General features: G+C 45.0%; 1 protein-coding gene across 1 annotated transcript in view; it reads left to right on the top strand.

Moving 5' to 3' along the window:
* The window catches only part of LOC144121653 (monocarboxylate transporter 12-like), a 33769-nt gene extending 16435 nt beyond the window's left edge, over nt 1-17334 (top strand). Inside the window, exons 2-5 of the mRNA XM_077654978.1 lie at nt 1532-1675; nt 1901-2243; nt 4969-5501; nt 15707-17334. Of these exons, the coding sequence (XP_077511104.1) occupies nt 1532-1675; nt 1901-2243; nt 4969-5501; nt 15707-15876 (1190 nt within the window). The 3' untranslated portion in view covers nt 15877-17334. The remainder of the gene's footprint in view (nt 1-1531; nt 1676-1900; nt 2244-4968; nt 5502-15706) is intronic.
* Nucleotides 17335-20853: the final 3519 nt, after the last annotated feature.

Genomic DNA, 20853 nt, shown 5'->3' with positions numbered 1-20853 from the left:
TCCTTTCGTCGCCCAGCCACACCTCGTTTCTCTAGTTATTTGTCACGGTATTAGCTTCCGCAAGTCAAGTTCGCGCAGAATCTGTCAGCCCAGCAGAAGTCAATCTTAGCTTCATGCTACGAGATGGCAATACACAGGCGTACCCTGTCTTCTACTAGGACCATATTTTCCTGGAATGAGAAGCATATTCCAGCATATATCCGCTAAGGTGTTCTCACTTATTACCAAAAAAAAAAACTTTCCTAAATATTCTCTTCTTTCCATTTATGCATCCAGGAGATGCGAGAACGCGGCGATTACAGTATATTCGCAGAATCTGACATAGAGCTATTACGTCCGTATACCTACTTACACTTTTGCATTATTTGCATAGTTTCTGGATATTGGCTACTGGTTAGTGTTACTGGCTCTTCTGAAAATTCTGAGGTATACATCACAGGTTGTCATCCTCGCAGATTTTCTTTCAGTTTTAGTCTCTCTCGAAACTTCAGGAACGGCGCTCCTGAATCGTTCCGTTTGGCATTTTGTCCCACGCACAGTGAGAGAGGTCCTTACTGTTGGACATTTTATCATGCTGGTGTCTATTTTAACGAGTTGGCTGATTTATTGGCAAGGACGGATATCCGTGTCAATGTAATATATCCAGACCCACACTTCACTCTAATCGACATTTCTCTTTTCCAGAGGTTCCAGCACATCTAAGTCAGCTTCCATGATCCGTTGCTAAAAATCGCAGATTTTCAGCACTTACATAACTTTGGAGTGTCCGGTCATGTAAATAAAGTCTGTGTGAGGTGTCAATGACGCTATGTAGTCCCCACAAAATTTTGAATTTATGCAGAAACGGCTTGGCTCCAACAAACTTTTGTGGCACATCTGGGAAAGTTGAATCAATAGAACGTTTTTTCATCTCTTTCCGATGGTTCACACTTGACAAAAAGAATCATCTGTAAATTCCTCTTTCCAGGTTAGGACTATCTGTCCCTCCGCGTTTTTCTCTCGTTTGGTGCGAGCGCCAAAAGATTCGCGTTAAGCGGATACCCTCAAGACAAGAGTATTTCACTTGGAAGGTTCTAAAAATACGTATTCTTTCGATTCCTTGAACTTAATGCTCTGTTTTCATTTTTCATCTGTTATTTTTTTTAGTTTCATTAATTTCACAATTGCACTTTTTTCGCCCCGTGCCTTTTTTATGCTTCACCAAACATTGGGCCATCCCCCCACGTGGCTGTGAGCTATTTTCACTGAGGTCAACAACAGCAACTATGCAAATTTTATTAGATGCAGATAGCATAAACATTTACCATTTTTCATGTATTGTGTGCATCAAATAATTTTTATCTGTTGATAGCGAGAACCTTGTACGCTCAATATCCTTCTGCATATCGCATTTTCTTTCCATCAAGCACATGTCTTGAGGTAAACCCCTGCTAAGCTTCAGCCCAGTCACATCACAAGAAAAAAATAATAATATGCGCACCAAAAAGCCTATTTGGAACAACCTCATTACATAGGTCATAATATCTTGCAGGAATTCTCGCCTTTCTGCTTCAACGCTTCCTCAACAACTACCGAATCGTCCTCTTAAGCACCGTACTCACTGCTGCGGCGGTAGTTGCAGCTGCCTTTGCCAAAAATATGCTGCTGATGACGGTGGCTTTAGGCGTCATGTATGGTGAGTGAAGAAAAACATCTTTATTTACTTCCATAAGCTTATTAGTTGTATGTTGTTCTACAACTTTATTCCTTTATTCCTCCGATTCTCGTCTTGACTCTGTCCTGCATGTTTGGGCAGTTGCTGTAATTTATTCCACTGTGCATTAAGTAGCAGGTACATAGTAGTATGCTTAAATGGTCACATCGTGATGTACAGCATTTTAAGCAGTTTTTCCCCTGACAGGTTTCGGATACGGGCTCTTCACGATATCGTCTACGGTATACACGCTTCCTTACTTCAATAAGTACCAGGGTGTTGCCACATCGCTGAAGTTCAGCTCTTGGGGACTTGCTGGCGTCATTGCTCCATCTGTGGTGACTCGGCTCGTGGATTCTTACGCCCTCAATGGAGCGTTTCTGATTCTCGGTGGCCTGGTTATGCAGACGATACCAGCAGTAATGCTGGTCAAGAACCCTCCCTCCATCAGAGTCTGGAAGAAGCGACCCAACACGTATTCGGTGCAAAGAGCCTCTACCACGTCCAGCTCTCGTGTTACTACAATCAATGGCAAGATTTCAAGCCGTGGGTAAGTAAAGTACGTTTTCTTCAGTCTTAAAAGGGTCAGGGAAGGCGCAATGCGAAATTGAGTATGACAGGCATCATTTCGCTACCCACTGCACGGAACATAAGAAACAGACCCGGAAAGCGGGTGGCGGGAAACTACTGTGAAATTAAACAGACTGCGCATCTGATAAAAAAAAATTCTTGGGAGTCACAATGCTCAAGCAGTTGACAAATTCTCACTACTATGGTATTTTGGTGCTTCCGCAGTTTTTCACTGAAACAACGAAGAAAAAATTCTTTCGGGGCTGTAAATTTACTCAGCTTCTCTTTATGTACATAGAAATGAGAAAATTTCTCATTTTCTAGAATCAGCTAATTCTTCAAGCACAGAAGGTATCGTGGGTCGGCGTTATAATAGTTATGCACCAATATTGCGCAACTGATGCGCTGAATGCTAACTGTGTCCACAGAGAATCATAAAAATTTCTATTTCAAGCGGATGGAGCGAATTGATGTCTTTGGTGCCATTTCTTTCTAAAAGGCCGGCATTATATATTAGTGAGCTTTTCTGATTTGACTTAAATATACAGATTGTTGGTGGCTAAAGTTTTAGCAGGGCGCGGTGGGGCGATAATTGAATGATCTGGCCCTTAGATATTTTTCTACATGGGCCTCACTAGTGTAGAAAGTGATCCGCTACACATGATATTACGGAGGTAATAGCATGCGTAGAATCATGCCGCCGTTTGATGCATAAGCCCATTGCATCGTATGAGTGAGACGAGTGAACTGTGCATGCGTAAACATAATCACGCGATCTCGTCTAGCCTAACTCCGCACCCCCTTCAGGGCTTCATCTGCTGAGACTCTTAGACGCAATCTATATTATTTTGCAATATTTAAAAAATAGTGGCGCGTCAGGGAAAAATGTTTCAATTAGAAAGTAAATGTCCGAGTTTTGATTAGGATTCGAATAGAATACTTCAAATCATTCTAAAGAACGCCTACATAATTGTCCTCTCCAATTCACCACCACTCGCATGCCACAGTACGCCATCACTACATTTAACTGTTCAGAATCGTAACAATGGCTTCAGCAATGCTCTCATAGCGCTGTCGACAGTTCAAATTGGCCATCGGCCACTCTAACTTCATGGAACTATATAGCTGGCATTGCCAAAGAGGGCAGGTGACTTGCACTGCGTAGCATGTCCCGCTCTACCAAAAGCCTGTACTCACCTCACGAGAATTGTATGGAGGATTGCTTAGCTTCTCGATTTTAATTTGCCTCTGCAATATTCAAGCATTTACTCTTCCGGATGCAGATCTCAATGGGTTCGCTCAGCTACGAGTCCTTGTGCCCGAATTACTATAAAGCACAGGCGTGGATCAATCAAGAGGGAAACCAATGATGGGGCAGGAAATTGAAGTTATAGCCGTCTGGCGCAGAGGCGCATCCGAAGGCTACGAAGGCAAAAATTACGATGACCACTTAATACTTCTTACGAGATTTGAATGCTAAAGCATTGTTTGCTTTTTAATTTACATCCCACATTTATTTTTCACTTCCTAACTGATGGCAAACATACTTATTAGCGTACATTAGGTAAACCGTTGTTCGCCAGCAGGGTACCTTGTTTTCAGGCCTATGGGTTGCATGCTCGCTTCGCAATGTGAAAGTCCTGCGTTCAATTCCTAGCACCTTGGGGTGGAATTTTGTTTTTCTTTTAGTTTTGGGGTTACTACTGCTGATCAATCCCGACAGCGGGTTTCGTTGCCGGTGAGCCACATAATGTATTCGCACTAAAAGACACGCTACATACTAGATGCGACCTCTTACTTATACTGTGCTGGCTTCCTATGTTGAAGGAAAACTTCCGCATGCCTGGGCACATAGGCAGTGGTTTGGAGAAATGATACGCAAAGAGGACAACAGGGCGATCTAGTTAGCCATTATGCTATCGCTTCGTATCCGTAAGGTGGAGTTTAAGCATACCGTCGAGTTTTGGCGACCCCACACGGTTAACAGCTGCTCCTCGCCTGTCTGTGAGCCATCTATAAACAGCTCAGCGGCGGACGGTTTGTAAACTAAGGAAAGTAGTCACAGCCTACAGAGCGGCTCAACGCCTTAATATCGGTGCAAACCACTAGAGTAGACGCTTTCGCGTCCTATATAACGAAGTATACAAATACCCCAACGCGGCTGTGGTCTAAGGACAACTGACGCACATGCGCTGGCTGTTAGCCTCACGACCTTGTTTTTCGAATAGAGCCTCGTAGATATTCAACCTGCACCTCTGGGTGGTCCTTGTTTTGTAGCCTCTTATCCCCAAAAAACTAACAATTTCGCATAGATTAATTGTAGCTGTTAGACACGCTTGTATAATTTGAAAGATACCCAAATGAAAAGAACCTTTCAGGATAAAAGAATCGATGGAAATAAACTTTTTAAAAATACGTAATATATCAAGCTTCGTGAGGAGAAACCTGTTTTAAACATGTCATAATAAGTAGCGCTACGTAAAAATGAACCAAGAGGCACTTAGGTGCTTCTTACTGTCCAGACTTTACTTAACGTCACACACTTTTGCAAGTAGTGTTGTTGCTACATGTTTGCAAAGTGATCACATCAAATACCGCCTTTTTGGAAGCGTAGGACCACTCACTAGGCTTATATGACAAACCCACAATTGGGAATGTCGCACAGAATTTTTAATTTCTGTGCCTAAATTCATATCTTTGCGCAGGACATTACCACAGTCGAACCACTCAGAAAGGCAGAAGATCGAAGACAACAAAAAGGCATCATTCATCCATGCTCTTGGCCTTTTCCGCATGCCAGCCTTCTATGTACTTGTAATTGCCGCTGTCGCAGGTGACTACGTGGCCATTCAGTTTCTTTCTACCATCGTGGACTACGGTGTTGACAAGGGCGTGGCGCTTGACAAGGCGAAGCAGCTAACGGCAATCGCATCTTTTGGAGAGCTTGCGGGACGCCTTGTTATACCACTCTTGGCCGACGTCATACCCTACTGCCGCGAGCCACTCTACTCAATCAGTTTTTTTAGCCTTTTTGGCTGCATGACGGCGATGCCTCACGTGTCAAGCTTTCCCGCCGTTGTCGCTCTTGCTCTGGTGCAAGGCATTGCCCAAGGATACGCCGTGTGCATCAAGTACATTCTAGTCGCCGAGTACTTGGGCGTCGAGCGGACGTCGGCTTGCTTCGGTGCCGTCGGCGTTGTCATGATCCCGCTCTCACTCGTCACTCCCATGATAATAGGTGAGAGCGAAAACCATTTCCAAATTTTAGAATGACTGTGTGATGTATTGGCAACGGCATTGAGATCTTCTTGAGGGGTGCAGGGGGCCTTCCTACGGCCTCAATTGTACCCCATTGCTTTGAACATGCTTGGAGCTCAGAGAGATGATGATAAAGGGTTTCCAGCGAAATTGGCTTGGTAGTCACAATAATTTCATGCTAGTTTTTCTAACGGTATACAGTAAGAGAATTTCAGTTGAGTCATATTGTTTGTATTTATACCTTTATATACGGCAAGGATAGCTAAGCAGCCGTTCTTCGCGTTCCTGAACCTCTAAAGCATTAAAACTTCTTACTCTAGCATCTACATACCACCACTTTCAACAGCCGAGTCATATAGGCACAAAACAACCTACTTAGCTGTCGCCACTTTCTCAATATTAAATTAAAAATTCTCCGAAACTCCAAGGAGTGTAAGAAAGTTGTGTATTAACTCTTCTAGTCTTATGTTTTTCCTCCAGTGAACGCTAATTGGGAACAAGTGTCTTCATAGTTGAGGGTTCGACGGAAACCAGTCTGGCGAGGGAAATTCAGCATATCCTTTTAAACGAATACTCGCCCAAGTCATAAAGGAAAAAAAATAACCGTAAGAGAATTACGGTTATTTTTTTCCTTTATGACATTGGCGAGTGTTCATTTAAAAGGATAAGTGTCTTCATAAAATAATATTCAAATGTACTGAGCTTCAATAAATCAAACGATTACATATGAATGTACAATGCATTGTGCGCGGTTTAAAGGTGGTGGTGGTGTTAGACGCCGCAGAGAACTAATGCGGTATGGAATGGCTCCATCCTAGTCAACCAGGGGAATGCTATTTACTAACGCAGAGAGACCAGTGGAACTTTTCACACTCACTCAGTTCAGGCAGTTGGTCCTGCCCATACTGTTCCATGAAGCATTGATTTCTGATAATACAGAGCAGTCGCGTAGAATAACTGCGCTTCCGGTTTGCGCCCCTTTGTATCTCTTATGAGAAACCCCAACAAAGGATCAACACTTGCACTCACTGAATGGCATTATTTCTCTTGGTAACTCTTCTTTCGAGTAGCACCGCGCTACAGCACCGTTCAAGTCTGTGATTTATGACCACTGGTGAGGCAGTTTAGGAACTATTAACGCGGGAGCTTTAGTACCCCTATGCCGGAAGAAATTGTCTGGCGTCGGCGACGGTTTGAAGCCTGGCAGATGGAGCGGCCGGAGGCCGCAGATGGAATATGGCGCCTTGAAGAAGACTGAGAAATAAAGACCCCCTCCCCCTCCTGGGAATTCCCGGAGCAGGAAGTTAGGTCGGCCACCTAGGCATCGTGATCTTGTGGTGTGATTAAAACCTGCCCACCGGATTGCGAGCAAACTGAGTAGAGTGCAGGTGGCAGTGAAACTAAAGGTTCGTCTCGAACGGTTTCTCGGGAGGTGCCTGATTCGCACAGATCCAAACTGTGGCAGCAACTCCCAACGCGGGACAGTGGCGCATCGCTTAACCGCTGAACCACTGCGCCAAGAATGGTATGAGGACTCCCAGGGATGCATAAATATACATTCGAGAATGACCGATTTCTCATATTAGAGCATTAACCCACCCTAAAACACCCATATCACTTTTTAGGATTTCTAAAACAGTTTACCCTCGGCGCTGCGGCAAACAAGCTGTAGCTCTTTTCAACGAGTTATGTGCACTAATAGGGGCTGCTCTGCATGTAAGTTTTTAGAAGGCGCATGTTTTTTGGCGCGATGTAGGCAGTAGGTCTTGGGCCACAGCGCCAAAGGAAACTGCGTTTTCGAAATTCTTAAAACTGATACGGTTATTATAAATAACGAGACTGGGAGCAATAGTTTAAAAGCTAACTGTCCAGTACGAGTTAACCACTTTATCAGTTAGTCTTAGATTTATTCTGATGCGCAACACCGCTGACAATGCTATGCCGAAAAGGCGCTATTCTAATTCAAAAAGCCTATTTTTAAATGTTTCGGAACATGTAAGCTGAATCACGCTGCCAGAGCCTCAATAATATATATATAAGGTAGACGACCATTTTTTTACAAGGAGCAGTGAAAAAGCCTCCTAATGTAGCATTCGTTTTGTAAAGCATATTCTGCTCACATCTGGCTTGCGCGAGCAGAATCAGAAGTTGTGTCACGCACAAATACATGGCAGAGAGAGGTTGGTCACATGCTTCTTGATAATCACAAAGTGAGCAAGGGAGGAAAGCCTCAGGGTGCTTTCCAAGGTTCCGACAAGTAGACTCGTCTTCGTCTGGCGAATGTGTTCATCATTGGCGGGGTATAAACAGCTTCATCTCTCTGAGGAGGAAGGCTCGGTAAGGGGCAGGAGGGTGTTGAGTGGGAATGGCGTTATTATGGGGCGGGTGAATCTTGTTCAGGCATGATGGCTGCTACAGTTTGTTAGCCGGTTGACCTGCAAAACTGTGAAAAGAAAATGCCAGCTCAGCAGTAAGGAATACGGGGGGTGTGGAGCGTGGTGAGATAGCGGGCATGCGCTTTGAAGGCTGTGTCCAGCTGCGACATGTGGCATGGTATGACTGGCAACGCACTCATATAATGGTTAGTCAGCTCGGCGGAACAAAATACCAGAAAAATATAATAAAAGAAAAATAGAAAATAGAGAAAGCATTAAAAAGGGGGGGGGGGGCGGTGTTGTAAAGGAATTCGAAGTGAAGCCTTGCTGAGAAGTGATGGCAAGAAAAGCAGGGAAAAATATAAATATAAAACTGAACAGAGAAGAGAGAAAAATTGTAAGGTGACATTGAATTTATGGGCGGGAAGCCATTTATGAACACTTTTTTTTCATATAATGTAGTATTTCACTATAACAATCTATATATCCACGGATCACCCGAAGGCAGTCTTAATAAAATTTTAAAAACTTAAAAAAAGACGCCAACCAAAATGGAAACAAAAACATAATAAGAAACTCAGAACGACGTTGCGGCTCCTGTATGGGAGACTTTTTCACAATGGCATGAATTAGGCAGTGGCTCAGGAAGAAATATGCTTGAAAAGAGGGCGCAAGCTGCGTAAGTATAAAGGGCTTAGATTGCTAGCGTTGCGGATGAGGGTGTGAATACAAGAATTGAATGCGTAGTGATTCGAGGTGAATGCGACGGAACAGATTTTTTTCTGTTGCCAGCACAAGTGCCCTACCCCGGTCGATTTCGTGGCCTGATGATACGTACTAAAGAATTAAGTTGGGATAGTTGGTGCATTTGATCCACAGACTGCGACATATTACTAGCGTCAAAATACAAAGGACAAACAGCAGAAACACATAGGACAGACGCTAGACTTCAACTGCCGTTTATTGCACACGTAGGAGAAGAAATCACTATGCGCATCTGCGCATTCTCGATATACAAGGCAAATTTGATTAACACGATCGCTGGTTATCGCCGAAATATAGAGTACAAAAAAAAGAAAAGAAAATTAAATTCACAATAGATTGAAGAGCGTCCTTTTTGCGAGGTATGCAATTTCTTTACTCGTGAGGGCTATTGAAGGGGAGGTCACGCATTTCTCTCCTGCTTTATTGATACAGAAAGCCTCAAATATTTTCCTATCAATCTGCTTGTCGAACCGCCTCAGCACGCGAGTGCTGCGAAAAAGAGCGGTGCACTCTTCCTCCTCTATTTCGCCATCTTTCGTCGTTTTGCATTTGCGGCAATGCGCCGCCAAATGGCCACCTCCCATCAGCGCGGCGACAGTTGTTCTATGCCTCCGCAATCTTTCATTCAGGCACTGGCCCGCCTGGCCTATGTAGCACAAGACACAAGGCAGTGGTATAAGGTAGACCCCTCCAATTATGCAGTTAACAAACCGCGTGGCGTGCTTGGTTCCACAGGCTCTGGATTCCTTGGTGGTGTTCACCATGCCGCACATCCTGGACATTTTGAACGGCGCCGAGAAAACAACCCGTACGCCACACTTTCTCGCCACCTTTTTGAGGCGAAGGGACAGGCCATGCATGTAAGGCACACACACAGGGCGTCCCTGGGAACCTCACTGCTGAGGTGTGCTGACTTACGTCCATGCCTTACCTCTTTGACAAGGCTCTCGGCGACGGACGTGAGGGTGCTGTCTGGGGAGCCAGCACTGCTCAGACGGAGAGCCTGTTGTTGAACACTGAAGTTCACCTTGTGTTCGCGTGATCTGTGAAGGGCGGCTCTCAAGAAGTTCAAAGCTATCCCTCTCTTAACAATTTTTTAATGGGCCGAATTATAGCTTATGATTGGCTTTTTTGATCGAGGACAATATATCCAACCTACCGAATGATCATTAAAGCTAAAGTTTAAATCAATGTACTGCAAGCAACCTTCAATCGGAACCTCATGAGTTTATCTCAGTTCCTTCGCACAATCTTTACAAACGTTAAAAACGCCCTCCACGATGCAATCTCTTTCCTCAGGCGCCACTCCTTTCATCAGAACAAGATAATCGTCCACATATCTAAATATTTTTGCAACAAAGGTATTTTCAGTGCGTGAAAATATCTTTTTGTCGACACAGGCTAAAAACAGGTCACTTAAAACAGGATCAATGCACGAACCAATGCATATACCTTGCTTCTGTACGTAGGAGTCAACGTTAAAATGAACAAAAGTAGAGGAAAGATAAAAACTCAGCAGTTCCAAGAAGTTTTCAACTGACATACCAGAAGAATTCTGGAAGGTGACTGTACCATGGGACTCGATGCTCTCCCTAACAGCGATACAGAGCCCTGCCTGAGGTATGGAGTAGAAGAGTTCCTCCACGTCACTAGAAAACCCATAATGCATATCTGCGATGCCCTCGTGTGTCGAAAGAAAATCAATAACCTCATTCGAGTTCCTTTTTGAGGCGCTTCGACAAGCAGATTGATAGAGAAATATTTGAGGCTTTCTGTATCGATAAAACAGGAGAGAAATGCGTGAGCACTCCTTTAATAGCCCTCATGAGTAAAGAAATTGCATACCTGGCAAAAAGCACGCGCTTCAATCTATTGTGATTTTAATTTTCTTTTCTTTTTCTTTTGTACTCTATATGTCGGCGATAGCCAGCGATCGTGTTAATCAAATTTGTCTTGTATATCGAGCATGCGCAGATGCGCATAATGATTTCTTCTCCGACATGTGCAATAAACGGCCGCTGAAGTCTACCGTCTGTCCTGTGTGTTTCTGCTGTTTGTCCTTTGTATTTTAACTCTAGTAATATGTCGCAGTCTGTGGATCAAAAGCATCAACTAGCCGAACTAAATTCTTTAATCACGCTCCTTTATATTACGTTGGGCCCTGTTCTCCCCCTCTTTCTTCACGTGACCTCCCAACTACATATGTGAATTTGCTAGCCATCACAACGTGTTGTGCCAGTATTCTCACCTTCGCAATGAACAATCGCTTGGTTCCGATGGAAGTTCAAGCCTTGTTTGCCCCCTGCGCTCCTTCAGTTCAACATGCAAGGCGCATCGTCAAGATAAAGAGGTCAGACCTGTGGCGGCAAGTAACGCACTTGCACGATTGCCTGCGTGTCTCCTCGTCGTCGCAAGTGAGTGCTCAGCATGACTAGGAAGTGGTGATTAGCACAAGAACTCGCGAGGCTTCACATGTTTGTGATTTTCTGTGGAAGCAGTGCCTACCAAACCTTATTGCGTGAAAGAATTGTAGTAGAAAAGTGCCTACTAAGTCTGCGCAGATAACTTGCATTAGACAGGAACCGCTACCTGCTAAAGTCGAGGAAGTGCTGAAACTCGGCCCTAAATTGAGCATTTAACCTGAGGAATCGCGTGTTTCTCTTTTAGGCATGGGCAGGCACATAGCGAGCCGCGCTAGCAGCGAAGACAAGTGCAGGTGCGTCTCAGAAACTGTAGAATGCCTCCCCTCAAAACCGCAAAAATCAGCCTTATGTTGGGCGGTAAAAGATACAGTAGAAATTCTAAAGGAAAAAGATCTGAAGTTACTCGTTTCCGATAAAGAAGGGGGATTTGTTGTTATTCCTACATCAACGTTCAGTGAAAAAGCATGCAGAGCTGTGGAAAAAAGTTTGTGCGCTCCAAGAGTGTCCCGGCAAAGGCAAGGAAAAGAGCCTTTGCCCTGTGCCATGAAATGAGCCTTGATAGCTTCGCCAGAAGTATTATGGGTACGAAAAGGAACAAGCTACGCTTGTTTTTCTCAGCCAAGACCCATAAGGAAGGGATAACACTGAGAGCTATTGTCACTAAGCAGGGCTGCTGGCAGGGTGAACTCTCGAAGTTCCTGCAAAAGAGCATTAACCTGCTGCAATTGAATGATCTTTTTCTTGCAAGGAACTCGAATTAGGTTATTTATTTTCCTTTCGACACACGAGGAAATCGCAGATATGCGTTACGGGTTTTCTATTGACGTGGAGGAACTGTTCTACTTCAAACCTCAGGCAGAGTTCTGTATCGCTGTTAGGGAGAGCATCGAGTCCCATGGTCCAGTCACCTTCCAGAATTCTTCTGGTTTGTCAGTTGACAACTTCTTGGAACTGCTGAGTTTTTATCTTTCCTCTACTCTTCTTCATTTTAACGTTGACTCCTACGTACAGCAGCGATGTACATGCATTGGTTCGTGCATTGCTCCAGTTTTAAGTGACCTGTTTTAGCCTGTATAGACAAAGAAATCTTTTCTCGCACTAACAAGATCTTTGTTGTTAACATTTTTAGATATGTCGACGATTATCTTCTTCTGTTGAAAGGAGTGGCGCCTGAGGAAAGAGATTGCATTGTGGAGGGTGTTTTCAACGTTTTTAAAGATTGTGCCAAGGCACTGAGATTAACTCATGAGGTTCCGATTGAGGGATGCTTGCAGTACCTTGATTTAAACATTAGCTTTAAGGATCATTCGATCTGTTGGACATATTGTTCTCGGTCAAAAAAGCCAAACCTAAGCTATAATTCGGCCCAATCAAAAATTGTTTAGAGAGGGATAGCTTTGAACTGCCTGAGAGCCGCCCTTCGGAAATCATGCAAACACAACGTGAACTTCAGTGTTCAACAACAGGCTCTCCGTCTGAGCAGTGCTGGCTTCCCAGACAGCACTCTAACGTCCATCGCCGAGAACCTTGTCAAAGAGGTAAGGCATGGACGTAAGTCAGCACACCTAAGCATTGATGGTTCCCAGGGACGTCCTGTGTGTGTGCCATACATGCATGGCCTGCCCCATCGCCTCAAAAAGGTGGCGGGAAAGTGCGGAGTACGCGTTGTTTTCTCGGCGCCGTTCAAAATGTTCAGGATGTGCTGCATGGTGAACACCACCAAGGAAGCCAGAGCCTGTGGAACCAAGCACGCCACGCGGTTTGTTAGCGGCATCATTGGAGTGGTCTACCTGATACCACTGTCTTGTGTCAAGTGCTACATAGGCCAGGCGGGCCAGTGCCTGAATGAAAGATTGCTAAAGCGTAGAACAACTGTCGCAGCGCTGATGGGAGGTGGCCATTTGGCGGCCCATTGCCGCAAGTGCAAAACGACGAAAGATTGCGAAATAGAGGAGGAAGAGTGCACCCCTCTTTTTCGCAGGACTCATGTGCTGAGGCGGTTCGACAAGCAGATTGATAGGGAAACATTTGAGGCTTTCTGTGTCGATAAAGCAGGAGAGAAATGCGTGACCTCCCCTTCAATAGCCCTCAAGAGTAAAGAAATTGCATACCTGGCAAAAAGGACGCGCTTCAATCTATTGTGAATTTAATTTGCTTTTTCTTTTGCACTTTATATGTCGGCGATAACTAGCGATCGTGTTAATCAAATTTGTCTTGTGTATCGGGCATGCGCAGATGGGCATAGTGATTTCTTCTACGTGTGCAATAAACGGCAGTTGAAGTCTAACGCCTGTCGTGTGTGTTTCTGCTCTTTATCGTTTGTATTTTAACGCTAGTAATTTTTCGCAGTCTGTGTATTGATACGAAGTGTTCAGTGATAGCATTGCAGTTCGCTTTTTGGTTTTTAACATCGTTACAATGCTCTCTTAGGCGCCTTTTGAAATCACCAGTCTCGCCGATGTAGGCGTTATCACAACCGGAGCACGGGACGCTTTAAACAACGTTAGATACGTTTCGTTTGGGAGAACGTCTTTCACATTAACCAGCACATGCCGTAGTTTTCTTTTCGGGTCATGGGCAAAGTGAACTTGGAATGCGCGCAAAATGCGGACTAAGGCTTCGCTTATTCCGGATGCGTGCGGAATACCGGCACGCTTCAGAGGAGACGACACGGGAGCTTCACTTGTCAGGCAAGATAACTGCTTTTCTACGAATGCCACAAAAGCAGCAGGGTAATCATTGCGCGCGAGTTCTTGCCGAACAATATCAAAGTCCACTGCCCCGGTCTTTATGAAATCTGCATATGCGTTCTGCTTCCCTAAACAAGGCTGTAGCTGCAGATTTCTTTTGGTTGGCTAGGTGAACAAATTTGAAGTTAAGGTATCTTCCGGTGTGGTTGGGCTTCCTGCAAATGCTGAATGATAGATTTTCATTGTTGCATTTTACCAATACGTCCACGAAAGGCAACGTACCATTCGCTTCTTCTTCAATGGTGAAATCAGTCGATTCTTCTGTAGAACTCAAAAGGAACGAAAAGGCAAGCAAAACACCTTTCCAAATGAGGGGAAAGCAGTAGTCTACATATTGCCGCGAATCTTTGCAGTGTTTGTTCGTTCTTCAAAGCTGCCACCACGCAGCTTTATCGCTTTGTTTGCGATGCGAGACGCGACCAGATTTATTTTGATTGATCGCATCCAGGCAGAGCTTATTCAACGTTGTTTCAAAATGTTCTAGTAACTTTGCACGCTTTATTTAGAAATTTCGCTATCAGCTTTAAGTTCAGCGCGGGCGACAGCGGCGGGGATTCTGTTAAACGACCGCCGAGCACGCTTGTTTCTACGTAACCTCCGAGTTATTCAGTTCATTGTGGGCGCAAGTTTGCCCTCGTAAAGAGTTTGGTTTAGACACCATTTTCGCAGCCTTACTGCTCTCCGGACTGCAGTCACCACTTCGTGACAATACGTAAGGAAAATTCTTGGCGTTAATGGAAATGTTTCACGAGCACGGCGTTCGACGGATTCCATAGTGAAATTCGCGACAGTCACAGAGATAGAACTCCTCTTTGGCGTAGGGTTGGGTCCACGTGCTGACACACTGCGGTAGGGCACACGTACCTCAACTGCAAACCATCTGTTTCATCGCATTCAGCTCCCGTCATTATTCATTCATTATAATTTATTAAAAAATAATAAAACTCTCAGTCGCAACACCGGAAATCTAACCCCTTTAGACGCCCGCCCCCTGCAACCTCTTTTCAAGCGAATTTAACCTCGATGCACTACCTAATTCATCTCATTGTGAACAAGGCTCCCGCACTGTTGTCCAAGCGTCGTTTTGTGTTTTTGTTTTTTTTTCTTTTAGTCCACGTTCTTTTTTATGTTTTGTTATGATTATTCTCGACGATGCGAGATTTCGTGCAACTCTCGACGGCAGCCTTGTTTTTTTTTTCTCTCTACGTTTTTGCTATCGTCAAAAGCGTTTCGCATTCGTTTTCTACGGCAGTGGTAACTGTTCGATGCGGTCAGTTTAAACAGTTTAAAAGAAAAAATTTTACTACTTATCAGAATGATGAACTAGTACCTTCAATATTTCCACACCAATGTCTTAAAATTTTTCAATTTTCAAAATTTTTGCCCGAGAATGCTGGATTTGTTTTTTTTTTATTTCCTCAGAGAAAAGATAGCCATGGCCGGCCAGATGGAACAGCGATGGTGCCTTTATGACGTCAGTACTCCAGAGGTTTAGGCAACCTAAAGCTCTTTTAGAACCACTTTGCTGTAAACAGGTTCAAATAAGCAGCCGATCATAAGGTTAAAATAAGCAGGTTAAAATAAGCAGCTCTTGAGAAGCATTTTCTCGAGTAAATCAGCGTTGTATTTCGTTATTCTGCCCATTGTTTGTAACCCCATGTATTTTCTTAGTATTTGTCATTTTCAATGCCTTGTATAGCCCCTCCTGCATGGACCAATCTATTGGCCTGCAGTATTATTATGAAATATCCTTCCAGAGCAGGAATTCAACTCCTTAGTTTTATATTGGCTCCGTGGTAAAAAAGTAATTTTTTATTTTTAAACAGACGCGTTTCTCTCTCTGAATTCTCATTCTGTTTACCACGTTTCCAGGTCTCTTTCGCGACTCCAGAGGGTGCTACGATGATTTCTACCGGATGCTTGGCGGTGCCTCCTTAGCGGCAGCTCTGATTTTTGGAGTCTTCGCCCTGTGGAGCAGAGTTCGCAGAAGAACGGACCGCATGAACAGAGACTTAGTTATTGTCCCCCCTGAGCGTTTCTAAACACGATGTTACACGAACATTGCTCTGTGTTTTTTTGCGGCAGATCGAGATCATTTACTCTCTGTAAGTTTATGAAGTTTATTCGCTTCCACAACGACACATTAGAGGTGTGTTTCTAGCTTTTATGCGAATTCCCAGGAACTAGGCATACTTGAAAAGACTGCAAACAAAGAAGCCACTTTGAACTGGTTATGAAAGTACCATAACCCACGAAGGCAACGTGTACTGCCGCAAAATATACCAGTAAAACGAAAAATAAAATCCCGAGAGCCTCAGTTTTATTGTAATTTGCCTTTAATTTAAGCGTGCGTTTTGTCAAGCGGGAACAGGTTTGTTGCATCCTATTCAACGAATATCTAAAAATGAACAGAAAATCACTACTGTTCGTGTTACATTCCACGCACGCGCAATTGGTCGTTTCGGCATTGCTCAACACTGTGGTGTTCTTCAGCGGCCACACTGCCAACGAAAGAGCACTTAACATTTTGCAACTATCACCCGGTAAACTGCGACAAAGAACCGCATTGTCCTTCTTTACCCGAGTAAGTCAGAGTAAGATCTTCGGGTGAAACATTTTTTGTATTCCGTCCGCAACAAGGCCAGTTATTGGAACGCTGTGACGTTCCGTTGATAGCGGCGTTCAAAACATTCTCTCGCGCTCAAAAGGATGTGACGTTCATTGTTTATTTCCCCATAGGGGTAAGGTAGCGCTGCCAAAGCATTGATCAATTCAGATTATACAACCTTCCCTTTCAATCGCTCTCCTGTGTGAATCTTTGGAAGCAATCTGGACATTCTCGTTGCTTATTTGAGTGAGTTAAAGGAAGTTTTATTCACCAAATTGCACAATATTCGAAGGGAATAAAGAAAAATGAAATTATTGTGCTTAATTGTCCCAGAATTCTTCATATGGCCCGGCGAAGATGCACCCCAAGCCCTGGCCCTCACACTCCAGAGAATTCCACATTGATGGCAAGGCTCCAACCTCGAATTTGGGCTTCTGTCGGTGGTGAACCACCAGACGCCCGAAAGAGTAGTCTGCGAAGTATGGTCCTCTATACAGCATACACACTGATGACCTTCTAACAGCTCAGAGTCCCGTAACCTTTCAATAAATTGGAGAAAGTAGAGGTTCGTGAACAAATGGATAACTTCGACCGGGCAGGTTGTGGAGCTCGGGGCATTGCCAGCAAGTATGATCGGCCATGCTTCACCCTCCCATCAGAGAGAGAGCTTAACTCTGCCTCAGAGAGTTGACTCCATTGAATTCGTTTATTGAGATCGTTGTTCACGACGAGCGGCGTGAGCCTCGGCGTTAACACTTGAACGGCTCCGAGTGCATTTGTGATAGAAAAAACGGGGATTCGACCTGTAAAAACGACGCTTTCTTGTATCAGATGCTTGTGAAATAGCGGAAAATGCTGACAACTCACGCTCCAGCATCGAAAGACGCGCACTCCTCAGGGTAAAATTTCCGACTGTACATTATATTATTTTGATGCCTGAATTCGTTCTTTTGCAATGGCGTTATCAGATCAAGGAAGCCAGCGGTAATGTCCGGCAGTACTGTAATGTCATTTCTAAACTATCATTGACGAAATGATGATGAATATGGTCTTTTATAGCGCAAGGGAATCAATGACCAAAGAGCACCAATGCCTGTACCCAATGTATCACCGGTGGGTACTCGTCGGCACTGGGGATTGAACCCCGCACCTTCCGCATGCGAGGCGTATGCTCATCCGACCACTTCGCCACCACTGCGGTGTTATCATTGACGAACTGCACCCTGCAAGCCAAGCTATATGTCCCGCAATAAAGTAGCTAGCTTTGAGGCCTTTACTTTCTAAAAAAACAACTGACAGATACATCTAAGTGGCCACGCCTTTGAATCGGAACTTTTTCAAATCCCACCTTGCATAGTAAACTTAAGTGGCTGCATTTTTTTTTATGTTGGAGAGCACTCGCTCGTCAAACATCCTTCAAGCGTTAAGGGCTCACTCTCCTAGCGCAGTCGCAGCTGGGCCCATCGGAGTGCGCGCGTATCCGCACATGTGGCCGGTGGGATTGCTGGCTCGCCTGCACTTGCCCTAGGAGAGGGCAGCCAAACTGTGCTCTATTGCTGTATCGATATTGTAAAAGCATGTCAGACAAGAGGCTTTGCAAGCAACCACTACCGATAACAGAAGAGGTCCTAATCGAAATAAAATGCCGACGCCTACAACAGATCTGGAAAGCCGACCGAAAACAGCGCGCCCGCCAGGCCACCGTGGCAAAAAACGCCGAATGTATGAATGATTAACACTTTTTCAAAACCAAGAAACAGCGTAGTTTTTTTCACACTAGATTGCGCCGTGTGTACCTAAACAAATCCTCGCGCCATTCATAGATAATCAGCATAGTAGTTTCAACAGCATTTTTTTTCCTTTCTTTCCTATCTTTTTCCTTCAACATTAGTCTATTGTCTATTCTCTTAGATATATTATTACGATTTCGGGGGCAGTCCTCGCAAATTTATCACTCTATTTTAAGGCCATCAATTTGGTAATATCTACTGCTGACGTGTTATTTTTGCCCACAATACTCCTAAAACGCGGAGCTCCTAGAAAGTTGACATGCCGCCTTGACTTGCATCGAGAAGTATCGCGTCACATTTCGGTCAGAAAACCAACACACATTAGCATGCGTGTATCAAGGCGGAAAAATAAAACCTTGATCACGAAAGATAGCACGACATATGAGACTAAGGCGAAGGAAGAAGACATAACGAATGCTGACGAATAACCAGTTGTTAGATAGCCAGCTGTCCTTCCGTCTTTTTTGTTCCTCCTTTCCTAGTATGTAGGGCTAAGTTGGAAGGTTTTGGCATTGAAACAGTCCTACATTTAATGGCCGAGAGGTGCATATATTGGATATTAGCTATTTGACACCTGCTTGGCACTTCGGCACCGGTTTGGCACTGTTTGGCACGTCGCGAGCAACCGGCTTTGAGAGTGCTCTGCTGATCAAGTTTTGAACGCATTAAAAGACGTAACATTCAAAATTATTGTGAAGAGTCACAATTTATTGTTTGCAACCCACTAGACACAAACAAAAACTGAGACTAAGAGTGAGATGGATGAAGAGTAGGGTTCAGAAGCCCATGAGACAAGTGTTAAAATATACACGCGCAGAATAGGACAACCTTGTAGCGAGTTATGAATAAAAAGGATACCAGTCGTGCAACGCCAAAAAGGCCAATGCAGCCAATACCAGACACCAGCGCAGTAGCACCATCGCCGGCGGCAGCTCAGTGGAAGACACGAGAGACGCTGCTCAGCCCTCTACGTGTTCGAGCCGAGAGCGCGCAGTGATGTTGACTGAACTCTTATCTAACTGGCAGCATCGCAGTCAAGTCGTTATCTGTTCTTCGCCTCGTCCTCTTCCCAGTAATATGATTTCATCTTAGAGATCTTCGCTTTTAATCGTGTTCATAATTACAACCAGAAATCGTGATTCCCGCTGCATTTCCAATTTCGTGATCACGGCCACCCGAAACTTTGCCACCAATTGCTGAAGGCGGCGAGAATGGAACCGGCGGGTGACTGCAGGCCAGTCTCCTCCGAGCACACAACATCTCACGCCGTCTTCGTTGCCTCGTTTCGCCTACCTAACTTCTGCGCTGCGGATCCCTCTTTCTGGCTGGCGCAGGGCAACAGCCACTTTCTCAGAGCACGAAACACATCGCAGACGTCTACCTCTTACCGTGTTACGTCTGCGCTTTCAACTGTTACGTCTGCGCTTTCCCTGGAGGTTGCCGGTGACATGTGTGAACATATTCTTGCCGCGCCCGAGGTGAACCTCAATAACACTTTCAGGGTTGAGCTCCTGAAATGGACGTTGTCATTGGAAATGCACCGACTTCATCAGCTGCTCTCATCGGAATAACTCAGTGACTGGCAATCAACGCATCTTTTGAACCGTCTTCAGCAGCTTCTCGGTGATAAGGCCGCCTCTTTATATAAAGGTCTACTCCGGGAGCTCTTCTTTCATCGCCTGCCTTCCGCCATCCACATGTTGCTCGCCGCTGCTTATGGTAGAGCTTGCCGATTCCGTCATGGACATCGCCTCGTAGTTCATGTCATCGAGTGTGACTGCTTCCGCAAAAAAATGAAGCATTTCCTCTATCACCGCTACACCTGCATGCTCTTCCCAAATTGTTCCGCCCGCAGTGGTTGGTTCCGCCACTCCGCTTCTCGCCGGCATTTCTCATCTCGATCGTCGCTTCCATTGACCTCTGGCCATAAGAGAATAGAGAAAAATGAGGCGCCAAACGCTATAGCTCGAGCGCTCACAAACCGAACGACTCCACACACGTATCTCACCTCGCTCCCTCCACATGAGGAGAACGCCTAAGGATTTTCTACCTTAAACAGAAAACGTACCGCTCACCACACAAAAAACCTCCACATAGAGGAGGCTATAGCGTGGCAACAGGCACACACCGACGTATTTACGAATCTGAATGTATGCAACGTCATCGACACCACCTGGTCACTCCCCTCCTCCCTCCACTTAAACTTGACGCGGCAATCGACCGACGCTACTCTATTTTTTCTGGGTTGCCCGAGGAAGCCACCACACCTCGCAACACCAAAGGAATCATAAGAGCAGTGGGAGGGAGGCACCCCTGTCCAACCACGACCTGGGCGATCAACGCAAGATCATCCGACGGGTACACGAAGCAGCGCAAGCCACCTGCGTCCTGAAATGAAGATGCCGACCATGACTCAAGACATATCCTGGTTGTTCAATAACCTTACTGCTACCACTGCACCTCCGATGCAGCCACCCGGAAAAGCGTGCGTCCATGCACCGCTCGGGGCAGCGAGTGGTGGAGGTCCAGCAAGCAGCAGCTTATTGCTCGTTTTGCACAAAGCTTCTAGGTTCCGTTTATCCTTAGACGCAGGGGCCCAAGTTACCGCTGCTCCACCCTCA

This window comes from Amblyomma americanum, chromosome 2 (genome assembly GCF_052857255.1).
Source record: "Amblyomma americanum isolate KBUSLIRL-KWMA chromosome 2, ASM5285725v1, whole genome shotgun sequence".
Taxonomy (NCBI): domain Eukaryota; kingdom Metazoa; phylum Arthropoda; class Arachnida; order Ixodida; family Ixodidae; genus Amblyomma; species Amblyomma americanum.
The sequence above is the reverse complement of the archived record's forward strand: the minus strand, read 5'-3'. Positions and strand labels throughout refer to the sequence as shown.